General features: G+C 39.4%; 1 protein-coding gene across 3 annotated transcripts in view; it reads right to left on the minus strand.

The window, feature by feature from the left end:
* ARL13B (ADP ribosylation factor like GTPase 13B) overlaps positions 1–15502 on the minus strand; it is a 63301-nt gene extending 47799 nt beyond the window's left edge. For all 3 annotated transcript variants that reach the window (XM_041769968.1, XM_041769959.1, XM_041769952.1), the window contains exons 1-2: positions 15196–15502; positions 1332–1402 (exon numbers count right to left, since the gene is read on the minus strand). In XM_041769968.1, the coding sequence (XP_041625902.1) occupies positions 1332–1402; positions 15196–15254 (130 nt within the window). In that variant the 5' untranslated portion in view covers positions 15255–15502. The remainder of the gene's footprint in view (positions 1–1331; positions 1403–15195) is intronic.
* Positions 15503–20378: the final 4876 nt, after the last annotated feature.

A 20378-nucleotide genomic window follows, 5' to 3' on the forward strand; every position in this document is an offset into this window, starting at 1 on the left:
ACAGCTCCCTAGAGAGCTAAAAAAAAAAAAAAAAAAAAAAAAAAAAAAAAAAAAAAAAAAAAAATTACTTGTCATAACTTTCTAAGACCTTCATTATCTAGTAGAAAAAAGTTTAGAAGCAATTTAAGCAGCACAATATTCCCCAAACAGGATTACACCAGACATTCAAAAATATGGATCTAGTCGAGGCCAGAACTGGTTTCCATAGTTAAAATAGACAGCAGTCTTTGAGTATGATGTGAGAGATACCCCCAGGAAATTATCAGTGAAAATAAATCAACAATGCTAGAGTAGGGATAAGGGAGCTAGCTAACAGGTAGAGGGCTTTGTTAGGCATTAGGATATAAAGATGAGTAAGATAGGGTTGCTGTCCTCACAGAACATTCAGTACAATATAGGTAGATATATATTAATGGGAAATAACACAAGAACCTGTATTTCTATGAAAAAGAGGATAGTGTGAGGATGTTATAGATTGCATGTCTGCGTCCTGTGGCTGTGTGCTCCCTGTCCTGGCAAAGTTCTTATTTGGAAACCCTAATCCCCATTGTACTGGTATTTGGAGGTGGAGCCTTTGGGAGGCAATTAGCTTTGGGTGAGGTCATGAAGATGGAGCTCCCATGATGGGATTAGTACACTTCTGGGAAGAGCCCCCAGAGCTTGTTTCCTGCCTCTGTACCACAGGAGGAGGCAGCAGGAAGACGGCTGCCCGCAAATCAGGAAGAGAGCCCTTATCAAGAACTCAACTGCACTGCCACTCCAACTTCACACTTCCAACTTCCACAACTGTAGAAATAACTGTAGTTTCAGGCACCCAATCTATGATATTGGTATAGCAGCCCAAACTAAGACCAACGGCATTCAAGAGGAAAAAGGTAAAGAGGAGAGAGGGGAAAGTTATGATATACAGAGTCTTCAGAAAGGCCATGAAAGAAAAATGAAGAATTAAAAACTCCATAATTATGACAAAGAAGGGAGAAGAACATTCTGAGCAGGAGAGAGATGTAAGTACAGATAAAACAATGGCAACATTCCCAGGAAACAAGTCCGATTAGGTAATTTTTCAAGGTTACATGTTTCAAATCCAGGTCAAGATGTTAAATGCCTTTCCTTGAAGACTTCAAGGATCCTCTGCATCTCTGCACTTATTCAAATCTGAAACATGTTAACAGGCTGGTACTATTAAGCTGGAGTCTATTCACCACATTAGCCATTAAGAATTTAAAAATTTAAAGTAATGGAGTGTACACCATCTATACCAAATGAATATGTAACAAAGCAACTTAAATAAATAATTCAGAATAATTTAATAATGAATATTTTTGGCTTACCTCCTTGGATTCCCTTTGCCGTTGCCGTTTTACCAGCATTATCAAGTCCCACCATCACAAGAGTCACCTTTCTTAAAATAATAAAAATTTAAAAATCACTTTCTGAATTAATATTGGGGAAAAGTAAAAGCAAATTCATTCATTCAAGCAACATTTATGGAGCATCTACTATGTATAAGACAATCTTATAGACCCCAGGGAGTTCAATAGTGAATAGAATAGATTCCAAAAGCAAATTCTTGAGAAATACCTTTAAAGTATCATCCTTCTGTTCTATAAGCAAAAAAAAAAAAAAAAGAAGATTGTACAAGAGATAGTGCAAAAGGTCGAGAAAGAATAAAAGAGAAGGAGGAGAGAAGGATTCTAACACATGAGTTACTTACCATGGCTAAAGACTTAATTTTTTGGTTAACTGAATTCTAAAGATTATCATGAATCTTTTTTCTTGTAAAATATTTAAGAAAACAATTATTGTTAGGTTCTAGGCACTACTGGTGTGCTCACTTGTTTTTAGATATGCAGCAAATACCTTACCAGGTATAAATCTTAAATACAGTATAATAACATGATTATTAACTCAAGTGGTAACATATTCATATTTTGAAAGAGGGCTCCTAAAATCACAAAGCTTAAAATATTTTTGATGATATAGCCAAATTTCACAGAATCAGAAAAAAAAATATAGTCTAGTGCAATTTTACAGCTGAAGAAACATAAGCCCAGAGCTGTGAGACAATGAGTCGCTTGGAGCCAGAACCAGAACTTCAATCACTTGACTCCTAGAGACTTCTTAAACCTGGGATAGGTAAAAAGAACAAACCTATTACAGTGGTTCTTTTATCTTGGCAATACAGTCCACACTAGAGCTCATTTCTGTGTCAGGCTAACGTATCACATCATCTAAGAGCTAAGACCAGCCATTAACAAGAGAAGTTTGCGAACTAGGAACGCAGAGACAAAGCCACAGCATAACACGGCTGTGGAGCCTGTTGCTTTAAAGCCACAGGGCCACATGCTCATGGGCTACAGTCAGGGTTTCAGCCAAGTCATTCTTCACTAACAATCATCCCAAAAGGGATTAAAAAAAAAAAAAAAAAAAAAACCAAACACAGAACTTAGATGTTAAGAAGGGGTATTCTTACATCTCTCTAACCCTGACTCTTGGATCTGTTTGTTTTTGTTTCATTTTGTTTTATTACAGATGTATTCAAAGGATCCATATAACAAAAAGAAAGGACAGAGCTGAAGGTGTAAGGCAGTCCAGTTACAGGTCATACACTGAGGAAGAACAAACTCGGTCTTGCAAAAACCAAGCTGGTCATTTATTAAACAAATAGTTACTGGCCATCATCTCTGTACACTAGACACCAGTGTTCTAAGTACTTGAGATACACCTGTTTGTTAAAATAACTACTATAGCAAAAATAAAAACACAGAAATTCTTCCCCTAACTAAACTGATATGTTATTGGCAGGAGGCAAGAATAATAAATACAAGAACTAAGTATGTTAAAAAAAAAAAAAAAAAAGAACAGAGTATAAAGCAGGCTAGAAAGAAGCAGGAGTGGGGATAGGAGCTGGGTTGCAGTTTTGTGTAGGGTGATATGGGCAGGCCTCACGAGAAGCAAGGCCTTGAAGGAGCGAGTTAGTCATGCAAACATCTGGGTCAAGAGAGAACACCTAGGACAAAACCACTATGTGGGGGCATGCAAGAATGTTCTAGTATCAGCATGCAAGCCAGTGTGGTAAAACCCAGTGAGAATGGAGAGGAAAGAAGGACAGGGAGTCAGAAACTGAGGAGAGACCAGATCATGTAGGGCCTTGTAGGTGAGGACTTCAACTTTTGTGAATGAAGTTAGTTTACTCTCCATGTTAACTTCCTTTATTATCCAGGAACCAGTCCTCTAAATGTTCAACTGTCTCTACCCACCATGGGGAATAAAGGGAAGTACAATCTAAGCTTGAATCAGTGTAAGAATAAAGTAAGCCACAATTAGCAGCCTCCCCACTTCCCAACCCTAGTCAGCAAGTGGGAGGTCAGTAGCAATGCCAAAGAGAACCATGACAGATTACGGACCTGAGGTAGTATGTGAAGTCTGGACACCTCTATGTATGTAGAAATTGGACCTGCATTATCAACTTTGGAAAACATGAGTTTACTTCTTAAGGAAAGCTGAACAGTATTTCGGAGTATAGTATCATTATTTTCTTTGAAGAATTCCTAACTACCAAATATCAAATAAGATATAAACACAGAGTAATTTCTTAAAATATAGTAAATGTCTATGCAAAAGAGATGTATAATGTAGCATTTATATAATATTTTAGGTAAGTTAAGTTACTAGATATACAATGAATTAGATTAAAATAACATTAAAACTAATTCAATTGCCCTTTGAAAAATTTATAATGCATTTCAAGATCTCTCATGCTCAAACATAACCATGAACCAAAATGATTACTATTAGAGAACAAAATGCCCACAATATGCTTATTTGCATCATTTACTCTATAAATATGTATTAAATACCTTTTATAATAGCAGCAAACATCCACAATCCCTAGCCCTTCTGTATCTGAGAGCAAGAAAAAAGGTGCTAGGTAAGTATGTATGACGACTGTTGCCATGGGGAAGCCCAAGAAGAGAGAGCAGACAACCACACCTGCTCTAGAAGTCAAGGGGGACCAGCTGCAACCAGGTCAGCAATTCCTAGGAATATCACGGAACTGATGCTTTCTCATGCCTTATAAGCCAAAGTGAAAAATCTCAAATATATTTTTTTAAGGAAAATGGCCCCTCATTCTCTATTACTCAGGTTGCCTCTTATGTTTTCTCTCCATTCTTGTCAAGACTTCAGGTAAAAAAACAAAACAAAAAACCTTCCAAATAATTGCTATTACACATTTGAAACACTGTTCTTTAAAGCTTGCTACCAAGGATATTAGCTTTTTACTTTATTTACTTATATCTATTTTTAAATATTTTATTTATTTATTCATGAGAGACACAGAGAGAGAGGCAGAGACACAGGCAGAGGGAGAAGCAGGTTCCATGCAGGGAGCCCAATGTGGGACTCAATCCATGGATCCATGGACTCCCCAGATCACGCCCTGGGCTTAAGGAGGCACTAAACTGCTGAGCCACCCAGATGTTCCAGCTTTTTACTTTAAAGGCTTTCCTTTTTTAAAGTAAGGCTATGTTTAAAAAAAAAAAAAAGTACTTCAAACATGAAAATAACACATTGAAAAATTATAATTATGCTGAGACTGGCACAAAATAAGTCTCTTTGGATTTCTTTTTTACTCTTGAAGGTAGTTGATTTTTTAGATTATGCCATATACTTGAAAACATGACTTGAATATTTGGGGTAATTAAAATCTTAATGAGTAAACATAACATTAGCAGTACAAATGAAAATCACCGCATGAATTACTGCAATGTCTGATAACAAAACATTAAATTAATACTTCGAATAGAATGGGTTTAAAAGGTTAACATTCACCTAACACTCAAAATTCTATGTAACCGTTTAAAAAATGAAGATGTACAATCTGATACATGTCAAAACGTGCATGTCATAGCTGTCTGGTAAATTATCATCGATTAGGAACAGTTGGCTGTGCCTACGTGACAAAAGAAAGATGGAAGAACTCTGCCTTTTAACCTCATGATTATTAATCAAATACATTAACCCTACAATTGAAAAATATATATATACATTGTTCTTAAGTTTATAGTGTCAGGAAAAGTTGATACTAGCAATAAAAACAATCATTTAGTCATTTGACCAGACAGTAGTTGATAAAAGTGCATTAGGTATTATGGACACAAACATGCCTGAGACAGGGTTTTCTACCTCAGAGAACTCACCTTCTAATGTAAGTGACTAAAAACATAAACAAATATACTGTGACACTATGACCACGGAGTATGCTCATCTATCTATACGAGATATTAAAGTAATAGAGCAAGAGGACTTTACCCAGCCTGGAGATACAGGTCAAGGAAGCTTCTCACACAAGGCAATGCCTCAGCTAAGCTGTTAAAGTGAAGAAGTTTGCCAAGCAAGGGGAAGGTGAAAATAGAAGGTAGGAGTATGAAGAGATTCCAGACTAAGAACACGGCCTGCCACCAAGGAGAGGAGGACTGGCAGGGTGTCGAGGTACTAAAGCCAGGGGCTAAGAGTACACCTGAGTAGAGGGGCCTTCAACCAAAGGAGAAGACGCTTGTTAAACTCCTACATAATCACGACTCGACACAACTATGCATTGAGTCTAAAGGAAACCTGATGCACTGCTACTTGAGGAACTAGTATCAACAAAGAGTTAATAATGTGACCTTCCTAAATGTTTACAGTGATACTTTTACTACAGTTAAAAGTGAGTCTTTAATTATATACCAAACTAGAAGGGCTGAGATGGAAAGGATTCTGTGGTATTTTAAGATGCACAGTATGCTTATACTAGTAATAAATATCAGGGATGGTGTGTAATCTGATATACTGCCACAAGCTTGGTATTACACAGACCTGTATTTGCCACTTCCAAGCTATATGACCTAGGCCATATTATTTTACCAGTCAAATTACTTAGTAACAACATCCATCCTTTAGGGATGTGGTAAAATGAAATATGACAGTGCAAGTAAAGTGCTCAATGCCTGTGGCACAAAATAAGTGCTCAACCACTAGATATTCTTATTATAGCATACAATTCAAGACAGGGAGTCCATGACATGAGACCACAGAAACAGGCAGGAACCAGATTACAGAAGAGGATAAATGGGGTTCAGTTTTACACATGTTGACATCAGTGCTCACTCATCTCATTGAAGTATGAAGCCAAAAGGGAGATCTGTCCTGGGTTTATGAGACATACACCTGGTAATTAAAACTATGAGAACAGATGAAAGATTCCAGGGAGGGCATAGGAAGGAGAAGAGCCAGGGGCAGGGGAGCATGGAATCCTTAAAACTGTAGTCAGAAAGAAATGAGGAGACCAAAGAAAGAGCAACATCGGGAATAGTTTCCAGAAGGGTTAAGAGATGAACAATATCAAATACTATAAAGTTCTGTAAAATAAAAGTTTCTTTTTGGTAATTATTTCAAATTAAGTAACTCACAAGTAAATGCTTTCATCTTTTCCCAAACCCTGCCATAACCAATGCTTTGAATTTATACAGTAGGTCTTTATAGTCCAAAGCTACTTTACCCTATCATTTATATTCATACTGTCCCTGCACAGTTACCTAAGGTTACATGCTAATAAGAAGTTAGTCAACAGCAGCTTCTGTGGGACATTTAAACACAATGGTTTGTAAAAATAGTAATGATTATTATTTTATTATTATTATTATTATTATTTTAAAAGGTAACTTGAACCATTTTGTCTAACCTGTCATTTACTCACATTTTTGTATATACACATCAGATAGCCAAGAAGAATGGCTCATTTTCATCAGAGTATCTTGAAGTTCTCTCCCTCCCCAGATTTAGGTCTATTACCATCTTAATTTAGTTGGTGACCTAACAGATGGTAGGTACCTAATAACAGGTACACTAACCAAAGTCATGAATTGCATGCTGCTAATAAAACCTAACCATGATATTGATGAAAATCTAACTATGGCATTTTTCTGCTTAAGTTCCTTAAAATCAAGTCCAAACTCTGTAGATCCTCTTCTGCCACTGTCCTCCAGCAGGCCTACCAGCCCGGGTATTCCCCTCGTCCTTTCTGTCCTTTCTGACCATTTGTGCTACAATAGCAAACACATGTTAATTTTCTCATGCAACGTCTCATACAGTGTCCTTCCTCTATGAGAACTTGCCAATCAACTCCGTAGCCCCAGCATCAAATGTGCTGGCCACACATTAAGTAAGCACCTTTACTGAATGAAACAGCATAATGTATTTTCTGACTCCCCCATTTGCTGAGTGAATAAATATTAAGTAAAATTAAAATATGCAATTTCCACTTGATAAAGTATGATAATGGTTTTAACTTATATAAATCCTCACATAAAAGTAATAGTTCAATCTTAGGGAATATAACTAAAATGATCTATCTTCTTACTGGCAGAAGTTTTCTGAAAAAGTTTACATGCTCAAGGTTTCAAGGTAATAACAGTGAGAAAGATTTTTAAAAGTGAAATAATTCTGAGTAAAAAAAATTAAAAGTAGGGATTAAGAGACTAAAAACCTTGTTTTATATATTTGATTTCAGAGTCTCTTTATATAACAGATATGTAATTTGATATACCAGAAATACAAGCAACACAATACTGGAATTTTGAACTTAGACTCAGAAAATATTTGTATTATTAATCTTTTTTGAGTGATGTTATTGCAATCATTTGAACACAATTCTAAACTTTCTGACCGTCAACTAAGAAGACAAGACCTCCAGTGAGATAATTACATAAAAACTATTTCTAACTTCAAAAATATTTTATAAGTCAAAAATAAACTATTTCACCAAACACACACACACACACACACACACACACACACACATATTGAACTGGTATTTCTGAAAATATTTTAATCTTTTTTAAAGATTTTATTTATTAATTCATGAGAGACACACAGAGAGAGGCAGAGACACAGGCAGAGGGAGAAGCAGGCTCCATGCAGGGAGCCCAATGTGGGACTTGATTACACATGTCGAAAAAAAAAGACTTGGGAACACTTTATGATAAATGTGTAAGAGAAAGAAAAAACCTGCCACAAAAAAAAAAAAATCAATATAATAAAAAATTCACCAAAAAAAAAAAAATTATGGTGTGACTTTATTGTGCAAGTGAGCTATTTTCTGACATTTTAATTCAGATAATAGAGCCCAGGATAATATTACATCAAAATTCCTACCTAAATCTATGGAGCAAAGAGGACCAAACTTGAGGTCATAATGCCAGCTCTGAAGTTTTAAGTCAAATTTTTAGTGTCAATTTGTTCATTTCTAGAATATAGAGGGGTAGAATCAGAACGTCTCAAGGTCCCTTTTTATCCTAAAATTCAAAACTTCTCACTAAGAATAAACAAGAAGCCCTAGCAGTTTACAAAGAAATGTAAAACATTCCAGTTCTGCGGACAGCACATCAGATAATCCTTGCTAATCTGTATGTACAGCTTAATTAACAAATTAAAAACTCAGCAGTTTCTATAAATGGTCTAGGATTTACAGTTACATTTATTTAAATCAAAATGATGGCTATTAAGGTGCTAAATGTGTCCCCGTCAAAAAAATTCATAGCAAAGATGACATACACTATCTATCACGATATGCTTTTACTAGATACCACAGTGATGTACAGAAAGCATTAATCCACAGTGCTGAAGTAACAATTGAGTCTCTTTTAGACTTGGTCACAGTGAATAATAATTTACTAATAAATTTGAAGTAAACTTTTGATAAGCTGCATTATGACACCAAAAAATATAGGTGAACAAGAAACTAGCTTCAGCTAGTGGTTACCTCTGGGGAGGGATGGTAGGAGATGAATAGGATGCAGGAAGCTTCAAAGATTTGTTATTTCCTTAGAAAAAAACGGAAATGTGATAACCAAGGCTAATACTTATAAATCTGGGTGGTAGGCACACGAGTACTTACCATATTTTTCATTTTGTTTAAATAATACTAATTTTTTATGTTTAATTATAATATTACATAATTTTTGTTGCCATTTTTTTTTTCTCATTTAAATTGATACTAATTTTCTTCTTCTCTTAGGTGAGTCATTCATGAGTTCATGTTCCTGGAAAGCTTAGGAAATACAAATTCCGGGCAGCCTGGGTAGCTCAGCGGTTTAGCGCCGCCTTCGTCCCAGGGCCTGATCCTGGAGACCCGGGATCGAGTCCCACGTCAGGCTCCCTGCATGGAGCCTGCTTCTCTCTCTGCCTCTCTCTCTCTCTCTCTCTCTCATAAATAAATAAAATCTTTTTAAAAAAAAGAAATTAAAAAAAAAAGAAATACAAATTCCTTCAATATCCCAGTAAAATTATACCCCCATAAAAACTCCTGCCTTCTATTCTTTTTTTTTTCCTGCCTTCTATTCTTGCTAAAAATCTTGGAAATCATCTTTCAACTCTTGCATATTTTATCATATTTTATATGCCCTATTGTATCAACTAGATGCTATTGGCATAAGTAATAGGAGTTCAGAGTATGTAGATGACAATATGTAAGGGTGAGGACCCACTTAACACGGTCTAGAATACACTGAGCACCGTGGCTTGGGTTCTATGCCCAGGATACATGCTTTTCCCTATACACAAAATAAATTTCAATAGTCTTAAATGTTATAAATTAGAATATGAAAAGTACTAGGAAAAAAGTATAGGTGAATATAATCCTGGATACATATAATGGAATATAATTCAATTATTATACTAAAAGAGTGGTGTATTTGAATAAAAAATTTTAAATGCTTATGCTTCAAACATCAACAAAAAATTTACAAACATAACAAATGGAAGAAAAATATCTGCAATATACACTACAGAGAAATGATTATTACTATATACATTTAAAATCTGTTTTAGAAAAATTCAGTAAGGCGACACATGGGTGGCTCAGTTAAGTGTCTGCCTTCAGCTCAGGTCATGATCCCAGGATCAAACCCCACATGGGGCTCTCTGCTCAGCGGGGGAGTCTGGTTCTCCCTCTACCTCTGTCTGCCACTGCTCCCTGCTTGTAGTCTTTCTCTCTGTCAAGTAAATAAATAAAATCTGTAAAAAAAAGAAAGAAAAAAAAGAAAAGAAAGAAAAGAAAAGAAAAAAAGAAAAGAAAAGAAAAGAAAAGAAAAGAAAAGAAAAGAAAAGAAAAGAAAAGAAAAGAAAAGAAACTCAGTAAGAAAATGCACTTCACCCAAGAGAAATACAGCAAAGGAAATCATTGGGAAAGTTCCAAAAGAAGAAATATGAAAGTCCAAGGGAAAAACAGTTTTACTAGGAATCAAGAAAACAGAAACTAATGCGGATAGCATTTTCCCCATAACCTGAAAAAAAACAAGCGATGACTCTCATTTTTTGAGGGGAAAGGCATTTTTATACACTTCTGGTAGGAGTAACAATTTTTTTAGTCTTTCTGAAAAGCAATTTGGCAATACAAACCAAATACCTTAAACTTTTTCTTTTTTTTTTCCCCTTAAACTTTTTCATTTGCTCTCATCAGTTGATCTCTAATCTCATTTCCAAAAATATTTACAGAAGGGTGCCCACCCAAGCACTGTTCATAAGAGTGAAAAAAATTTTAATTTTCTAAACATTTAATAACCAGAATGATTAAACATACCTTGGTCAATCTATACAACACACTACTTGAAAAGATAATTCATGGAAAACATGTAATGATACAAAAAGATGTTAATTATGATTAAAGTAAAAATAAATTAAAAGAAGCTGTAAAATAACACTCTTATTTCTTCATTGCTTAAAAATTTACACATATAGAAACCATCAACAAAAAAGGCAACCTACTAAATGAGAGAAGGTATTTGCAAATCATACAACAAATAAAGGATAAATATCCCAAATGTATAAAACTTAGGATAATATATAACTTGACAAGGGGCACCTGGGTGGCTCAGTGGTTGAGCGTGTCTGCCTTTGGCTCAGGGAGTAATCCTGGGGTCCTGGGATCAAGTCCGGCATTGGGCCCCCTGCATGGAGCCTGCTTCTCCCTCTGCCTGTGTCTCTGCCCCCCTCCCCCTCTCTCTCTCTCTGTCTCTCATAAATAAATAAAATCTTAAAAAAATAACTTGATACAACTCAAAAAAACAACTTGATTAAAAAATGGGCAGAGGACCTGAACGGACATTTTTCCAAAGAAAACATAGAGATAGCCAACAGGCACATGAAAAGATGCTCAATGTCTCTAATCATGAGGAAAATGCAAATCAAAACTATAACCAAAACTATAACCAGTGTCACCTGACACTGGTCAGATTGGCTATTACCAAAAAGACAAAAAATAACAAGTGTTGGTACAGATGTGGAAAAAAGGGAAATCTCATATACTGCTGATGGGAATGTAAATTGGTGCAGCCACTATGGAAAACATATGGAGTATGGAGGTTCCTCAAAAAAATAAAAAATAGAACTGCCATATGACCCATTAATTCTACTTCTGGGTATCTATATGAAGAAAACAAAAATACCAATTTGAAGAGATACATGCACCTCCATGTTCATCACAGTATTATTTACAATAGCCAAGATAACGAAGAAACCTAAATGTGCAGGAATAGATGAATAAAGATGTGGTATATAGATACACAATGGAATACTACTTGGCCATTAAAAAAAGAATGAAACCATGCCATTTACAACAATATGGACAAGCCTAGAGAGTATTATGCTAAGTGAAATAAGTCAGAGAAAGACATACATACCATATGCTTTCATTTATTTGTGGAATCTAAAAAACAAACACACAAACCAAACAGAAAGAGACTTACAAGAGATAGGAAACAAACTGTTGGTTACCATAGAAGGAGAGATGAAATAAGTGAAGGGGATTAAGAGGTACAAACTTTCAGTTATAAGTTAAATAGGTCATGAGGGTGTTATATACACCATAGGGAATATAGTCAATAATACTTTAATAATTTGTATAGTAACAGATGGTTAACTAGACTCACCATGGAGATGATTTGGTAATGGATAAAAATATCAAATAATCATGACATACACTTGAAACTAATAGGATCTTTTATGTCACTTATACCTCAATAAAAAGGGAATTTACTAGTATGTAAGATATTCTACACTAAAATGTAAATCTTTGGGGGTGAGATTGTGAATTACTAATATAAGCCACTTTTTTGCCTAACTGTGCTTTCAATGTTCTACATAAACATTCATCACCTTTAGATAAAAATAAACATGAACTCCTTTCAAACGTCTTTAAAATAACAACAGCTCCTGTCCACAAGCCATTCTGGAGGACTGGTGAGAAGAGCTAAATAAACATTTTACTACAATACATGGATAAGTAGAGCCAAATACAGGGTGCTAAGCAAATACAATGAAAAGGTAAAGAATCTAGATGGAATTCAAAGAAAGTGTCCCGAAAGAAAGAATCTCCCAACATTTTTCTGTCAAAGAAATGTGGGAGAGAAATAACAGAAATTTTATCTGAAACAGAGCAGCGGGTATGGAAAGAGTGTAAGACATACAAGTGGTATACGCAGGTAGAAACCAAAAGACTTGATTTGAGAGAACAAAGCACAAAGAGGTACATAGGATTACTCTCCACTTGACCTGGGTAAAAGGAAGGCAGAAACAAGTCAGCATGGAAATGAGAGAGGATAAAAATAAACTCAATTGTGGATGTGCCGGGATTGAGCATTCTGGTGGAATAGGATTATGTAAATCTTCAAGGGGCAGATGAGTCTCTGTGTTGGAAACGCGGACGTGAGAGTCAATGTTTAAGTGGCCGCTAGAGTCACCATATGAGGTAAAATGGCCCATAAAGGGAGAATACACAGAAAAGAGAGTTGAAGACAGAATCCTGGGAAGACTTGAGAGTGAGATGAAGAAGGGCTACCTGGCAACTAGAAAAGACAACAGGCAGAAAGGTAAAAATTTCCAAATTCAGGAAAAATACATCAGAGAATTTCAAGAAGAGAGTGGTTTTCAGTGGCAAATGATGCCAAGAGATTGGAAAGAATCCACTGGATGTAATAATCAGGCAGCAGCCGGTGTGGCGAGAACAGAATCGAAAGGTCTTCAAACGCAGGACGTTAAGGGATGCACGAGAGGAAGAGAGGTCGGGAAAGGATCAGTAATCCATGGCCAACTGTTGCTGGGGTGCAGCTAAGAGGGAAAGGTGGAGGCTGCAGGGGCAGAGGGTTGTTCCTTAGGGAGACACAGAATGACCTCATTACTGGAACCTGTCATGGCAAAAGGAATCTTACAGACATGATTAAGTTAAGGACCTTGGGTGCGGAGCTTATCTCGGGAGTACTGAGCAGACCTGATGTAAACATAAGAGTCCTCAGAAGAGGGCCTCTTCAAAGTCCTGATAAAAGATCAGAGAAGACACATGTTATGCAAATGGCTTTGAAGATGGAAGAAGGGAGTCACAAGTTAACAACTGCAGGCAACCTTTTTTTTTGCTAGAAAAAGCAAAGAAAAACAGATTCTCTCTTAGAGCCTCTAGAAGGTATGCAACCCTCCTTACCCATTTGAGACTTCTGACCTCAAAATTCTAGGATAATAAATTTGTGTTGTTTTCAGTCAGAGTTAATAGTAATTTGTTACAGCAGCAATAGGAAATATTTACTTGGGTTGTTTTTTAGGTAAGAGAGGTTTGAGCATCTTCACATACTAAAAGAAGAACAGAAGCAAGGCTGTGAAGACAAAAGAGAATGTGATTTTATATTTTTGGTAATAAAATTGAACGATAAATTTTGGGATAAAAATTTAGGTTTATTCTTGTATCCCAGAAGTTTTCTCTGTGATTTCTGGCAAAGTGCTGAACTGAAGCTCACCAGGAAATGGGAAAAAATGGAATAAAGAACACAGCCACCAGAATTAGTATCTACACTGAGAAGCATAAAATGAATGGAGGTGGGTAACTGACCAGTAGGCACTTGTCTCCTGAGATCAGAAGTATCATTTCGTGAGTGCTACCTGCAAGCACTGAGACTCGCATACATTTTTTCTCAAAATGCTGCAAGACAAAAAGCATCCACGCTTGACTGAGGGAAAGTGCCAAAACTCCTAAGATTTAGATAGGAATCTGTTCGACTCAGAAACACTGTTGAGCAATCTGGCAGACACAGCCATGGCCACAGCCCTGGTCAGAGTTAACACCAGGATAATGGGCCTCTCAAGCTCTCGCACCCCTTGAGATGACCCACTGAGAAAGACACATCACCTCTGAGGTATTGCTCTGCCCAGCCTCACCTTTGTCCCACCACAAGAAAAACAAAACTGTGTTACAATTTGCCCTTGGCCTAATTCCAAAGTAGAACTATTAAAAAGTCAACATTATTCATAAGGAGTAACAAACTTAAGGCTTCTTTGTGTTAAGCATCATTTTCGTTGACTCCTGCCTAGCGCAGTGCCTGCCACCTAGTATTCACCTAAATGGATGAATATGGAGTAGCAGGTGCTGAATCTTAATACCTGTAAGGCAGTCCCCCACCCTGCCCCCCGACAGGCTCCCCCCACACCGCCGTCCAGTCCCCAACCCGACCCCCCCCGACGGGCTCCCCCCGCGCCCCTGTCCCAGTCCCGCCTACCTGAAGGGCTTCCCGCGCAGCTGTCCTGTCCCCAACCCCGTCCCCCCGACGGGCTCCCCCGCGCCGCCGTCCCTCCGACGGCCCCCCCCCGCGCCCCCATCCCCCACCCCGTCCCCCCGACGGGCTCCTCCGCGCCGCCGTCCCGTCCCCGTCCCTCCGACGGCCCCCCCCCCCGTCCCGTCCCCGTCCCTCCGACGGGCCCCCCCCCCCGTCCCGGCCCCAACCCCGTCCCTCCGACGGGCCCTCCCCCCGGCGCCCCCGTCCCCCACCCCGTCCCCCCGACGGGCTCCCGCGCGCCGCCGTCCCGTCCCCGTCCCTCCGACGGCCCCCCCCCGTCCCGTCCCCGTCCCTCCGACGGGCCCTCCCCCCGGCGCCCCCGTCCCCCACCCCGTCCCCCCGACGGGCTCCCGCGCGCCGCCGTCCCGTCCCCGTCCCTCCGACGGCCGCGCCGCCATCCCGTCCCCGTCCCTCCGACGGCCCCCCCCCGTCCCGTCCCCGTCCCTCCGACGGCCCCCCCCCCCTGTCCCGTCCCCGTCCCTCCGACGGGCCCCCCGTCCCGGCCCCCACCCCATCCCTCCGACGGGCCCCCCGGCGCCCCCGTCCCGGCCCCGCCTACCTGACGGGCTCCCGCCAGCGCTTGAACCAGCTGCAGCAACTGGCCATCAGCCTGAACATGCCCGGCCGCACCTCCCGCCGCCTCCCATGCGAGCCCCGTGCCGCGAGGGCCGTGGTTGCCCCGGGCCGAGTCCCCGGGGGGCCGCAGCCGCTCCGCCGCACCTCTGAGGCCGAGACGTCGGGAGGGAGGTCAAGGCTGGGGGTCCCTGCGCCCGCCCGCGAGCGAAGCACGGCCCCCCACCCGGCACAGCCCGCCCGAGGCGCAGACACACAGACCCCAGCTGGGCGAGCGGAGCCGGCGGACAGAAAACCCCCGCGTCGACGTGCTGACGTCCCCCAGGGCGGAAGGCCCGCCCCAGGCACCGCCCACGTACTCCCCAATCACCGCGCGGCGGCCGCCGGCGGGGCTCTCTGATTGGCTGAAGCGCCAGCCTCTCCCCCGCGGAGGCGGGGCGGGGAGGGCGTTCTCGTTACTAGGCAACGGGAGCGTCCGCGGAGGAGGTGAGAAATGCCCCACGCGTAGTGGACGAGGCCTCTGTGCAAACCCGTGCAGAGTGTGCTGCCGGGGGCTGTCCTGGTCTGTCTCTAACCCCGGCGGGCGTCCAGAGATCTCAGGGCTCCTGGGATTTGGTTGATGAAGCGGAGCTGGGGATCCTCTGGGATTCCGGCAGACTCGGGCGCGGAACCACGGAACAGCACACTGGGCTCCTTACAAACCAGCGACGAGGAGGAAAACTAGGGCCGTTTTCATCTGCGTGTTTATTGCTGTTTGGCAGCAAAAATGTAAAATGGAATCGTATGATATTTACTGGGGGAGTTATGATTGCAAAAGAAATAATGTGTTCGTTGTAGACAATGTGAAAAATACTGAAAGAGGAATAAGATTAACAAAATAAGATCTCACATTCACTACGCAAACATAACAAGTCTTAACATTTTTAAAAAAGATTTTATTTATTTATGAGAGACACAGAGAGAGAAAGAGAGAGAGAGAGAGAGACAGAGAGGCAGAGGGAGAAGCAGGCTCCCTGAGGGGACCCCATGGGGACTGGATCCCAGGACCTGGGGTCACGCCCTGGGCCGAAGGTGGACGCTCAACCACGGAGCCACCCAGGCGTCCCAAGTATTAGCCATTGATATATGTTTTTTTCTAGGATTTTTAGATAATATTAGCTATCTGGTTTCTGCAAGATGGAGAGTTACCTGATGCCTGTTTTGTGATATGTTTAATTTTATTTGCAGGGATACGTAGTATCTGCCTTTCTTTTTATTTTTTTATTTTTTTACTTTCTTGGAAAACAAATAACAAGTACATTCCTGTAGAGGGGGTAGAAATACACACATGATATGTAAGGACCCATGTGTCCATTCCATTCCATTTCTTTTTTTCTTTTTCTTTCTTTCTTTTTCTTTCTTTCCCTTTTTTTGCACCCCACAGCCAGGTCTTTATTAGGAAGGTAAATCAGACTCCTAGTACAAGTTACATCCCGACTCTGGGAGGAGGGGCTCTCCAGGATGTTTCTGAAGCTGGGGAATCCATTTCTATTTAAATACATTTTTCTCAAATGTTGGTAAAAGGAGAGAGGGCCCTGGGATGCCCAGTGTATCCAGGGGAAAATAATGGTTTGGGACTACAACAGATTTAGTTTTAAAGGTATTCTCTGTTGTTTACTCGTTCATATAAGCCTGATTCAACTCATATACATCACTTACAGCTCACCATCTCTGGACCCAAGTATCCCATCTACAAAATGGAGATGAAAACACCTATTTTGCCAGGTTGCTAAGAAGATGATATGAGAGAAATAAAGCTTAAGTGCAGTTTCTAACAAATCATAGCAGATTTTTGAAGTTGGTGTCACCTGTCTCAAAAATATCTGTGGCATATATTCCATATATTCTTCCTACTTCTTTCTCCAAATTGCTAGGAATCGTGTTCACTGTTTTCCTTGTCCTGACTTGATAACTTCAAATTTCTTTCCAGCTGCCATGGCTTCATGGCCTCTACTGGTTTTCCTAACTGAATCTGCCCTTGCATCAGTGCCAGGTGCTTTCTCTGCCCAGACTGTCCTCCAGACACAATAATACTTCTATTTTACAGTGCTAATGAAGAAAGTTAGATTAAACCTTCACAAATTTTCTTTTCTCACTGTTATCTGTTTCTTTTCTCATTTTCTAATATCTGAAGACATCTATCTCATCTTTCCCAAGATTAACCACTTCCCTGCAACTTTGACAAACATCATTTTTCAACTTTTCTGAAATCCTGTTCTTTTGATTATTTCTTCTTGATCCAACATGTGAAATATATAGTTCTCCATTTTTTCCCAAGATCTTTGGCTACAATTTCCAGGGTGGAGAGGGAGTTAAGAAGGCAAGGCAGGAAAGATCCACAATTCCTCCTTAGCTATCAAATGATTGGTACTATTCTGCTGAGTCTTTACTTTCACAATCCAATTTTTTAAACTTGTGGTTTACCACAAAAACCTTACAGAACTATTTTTTTTTTCTGTTCACTCTTTTTATCAATTTACTGTGATTGGGGTTCTGCATCCACTGAACTACTCAAAACACATTTTTTAAACATAACTTATATCTTCCTAATAACCAAATCAGGTCTCATTTTCTTCTTCATCACTTAATACATTTAATACAGTTAACTCTTCTAAAACTCTTTCCTTCCTTGGCTCTTCACAATTGTGCACTATTCTGGTCCTCTTCTGATCTCATTAGTCATTCCTCCTTCAGCTTCTCATGAGGATTCTCCAAGATCTGACCTCCCTCTGTGTTTTCCTTTTTAAAAACGTGTTCTCTCAGAGAATCCAATTACTACTCCTGTCCTTGAAGGGACTCACCATGCAGATATTCCTTCAGCATTTCTGGAACTACACTCAACAGTCCTTTTTAACCCAAAAAAATGTACTCAATCTCACCTCTACTTCATGTCTCCCCTGAGAATGATACAATACCAAACATTTCAGGTGCCAATGTACAGTCGGTCTGTTAATTAACTAAGTTGACTATAGTTTTTCCAATACATTAAGTGGTTTGGTAGACATAGGAAGTGCATGGTATTTTCAGTTTTCTTTTCCTTTTACAAACATATGAGATAGTTATTCCCACCCTCTAGAAGTCATGGGACTTGCTTTGTCCAGTGAAATGTAAGTGAAGTGGAAATTGAGGGAGACTGTTAACTTTGAAATACTATAAAATCAAAAACAGTATGGAATGCTGAACCAACACCTGGAAGATATCTGCCCAGAAAGTCCTACAGTGTAATTCCCATGAGTAAGGAATAAACACTTATCTTTAAACATTGTAATTCCAAGGCTATTTCACCATAGTGTAATCTAGTTTATTCTGGATAATGAAAACAATCTTGCTATCATCATTCTAGCTAAGACTCTTATTTAATCCTCCAGGGATTATTTAGTATCCTAAGTGTTACTTGATTTCTCTTTCCAGCTTTACTGAGTGATAATTGACAACATTGTAATATATGAAGATGTACAATATGATGATTTATTATTTTAAAAAATTTTTTATTTATTTATGATAGTCACAGAGAGAGAGAGAGAGAGAGAGAGAGAGAGAGAGAGAGGCAGAGACACAGGCAGAGGGAGAAGCAGGCTCCATGTACCGGCAGCCCGACATGGGATTCGATCCTGGGTCTCCAGGATCGCGCCCTGGGCCAAAGGCAGGCGCCAAACCGCTGCGCCACCCAGGGATCCCCAATATGATGATTTAATATGTGTATACATGGTAAAAATGATTCTCACAATCCAGTTAATTAACACCTCCATCACCTCACAGTGCTACCTTTCTTTCTTTTTTTTTTCTTTTGAGAACACTCTTAAGATCTACTCTCTTAGCAAATTTCAGAATATGATATAATTAACTACAGTCAGCATGCTGGACATTAGATCCTCAGAACTTGCTCGTAACTATAGAAAGTTTTTATACCCTTTATCAACTTCTCCCCATTTCCTTACTCCCAGCTACTGGCAACCACCATTCTATTTTTTGTTTCTACCAATTGGCCTTTTCTTTTTCTTTTAGATTCTACATATAGGTGATTCCACGCAGTTTTTGTTTTTCTCTGTGGGACTTATTTCACTTAGCATAATGCCCAAATGCCATACCTGACTCTGAGATAACCATATCTATCTATCTATATATCTGTATATCACACATTTTCCCATCTATTCATCCACTGATTAGACTTAGGTAGTGGTTTGCAAATCTCAGCTACTGTGAATAATGCTTTGCAGAATGTGGGAGGACAGATATCTCTTCCAGATAGTGATGCCTTTGGATATATACCCAGAAGTGGGAGTCTTGAATCGTATGATAGTTCCATTTCTCATTTCTCGAGGAACTTCCAAAGTATTTTTCATAGTGGTTGTACTAATATACATTCCCACCATCCTCTGCATCTCCATCTTTTCTCTTGAATAAATGTAACTTGGTTTCTAATCTTTCCTTGCTCTGATCCATTTTGCAAGCATTTAACAAAGTAATATTCTCAAAGTAAAACAATGGAAGTTACTCCTTTTAAAACAAGCAAACTTACAAACATATTTAGAAATGTACTGAAAATAAATTTTGGGCAAGTGAAACGGACCAGTCATTAATTTATTGAGCTAAAGCCAGTTAACATCGTCACAGAGTACACTTCTAAGATAAATTAAAAACCTGAAAATTTTTATCCAAAGATGTATTATTAAATTTTATTATTAAACATCTCAGTAACTGATTTTTCAAAGTCTGACATTACAGTAGAGGTAGGATACACAATTTTTCATCACTGACAAATTACTGACGCTGTGATGGACAGTTATGGTATTAAAAAGATAATCACTTTAAAGTGAAGTCTTCAGGAGAGCAAGATTTTTCTTTTGGGTAACTCATGTCTCTCTAAGATTTCCTTCTTTAAATTTTGTATATTTTTTTATATTGGGGATATTGGAGATAGCTATGAATGTTATTGATTTGTGATTTGGGAAGTTCTCTCTCCTTGTGAAATTTTGAGATTTTTTTTTTAAATTTTTTATTTATTTATGATAGTCACACAGAGAGAGAGAGAGGCAGAGACACAGGCGGAGGGAGAAGCAGGCTCCATGCACCGGGAGCCTGATGTGGGATTCGATCCCGCGTCTCCAGGATCGCGCCCTGGGCCAAAGG

The sequence above is a fragment of the Vulpes lagopus genome, chromosome 1 (genome assembly GCF_018345385.1).
Source record: "Vulpes lagopus strain Blue_001 chromosome 1, ASM1834538v1, whole genome shotgun sequence".
Classification (NCBI taxonomy): Eukaryota; Metazoa; Chordata; class Mammalia; order Carnivora; family Canidae; genus Vulpes; species Vulpes lagopus.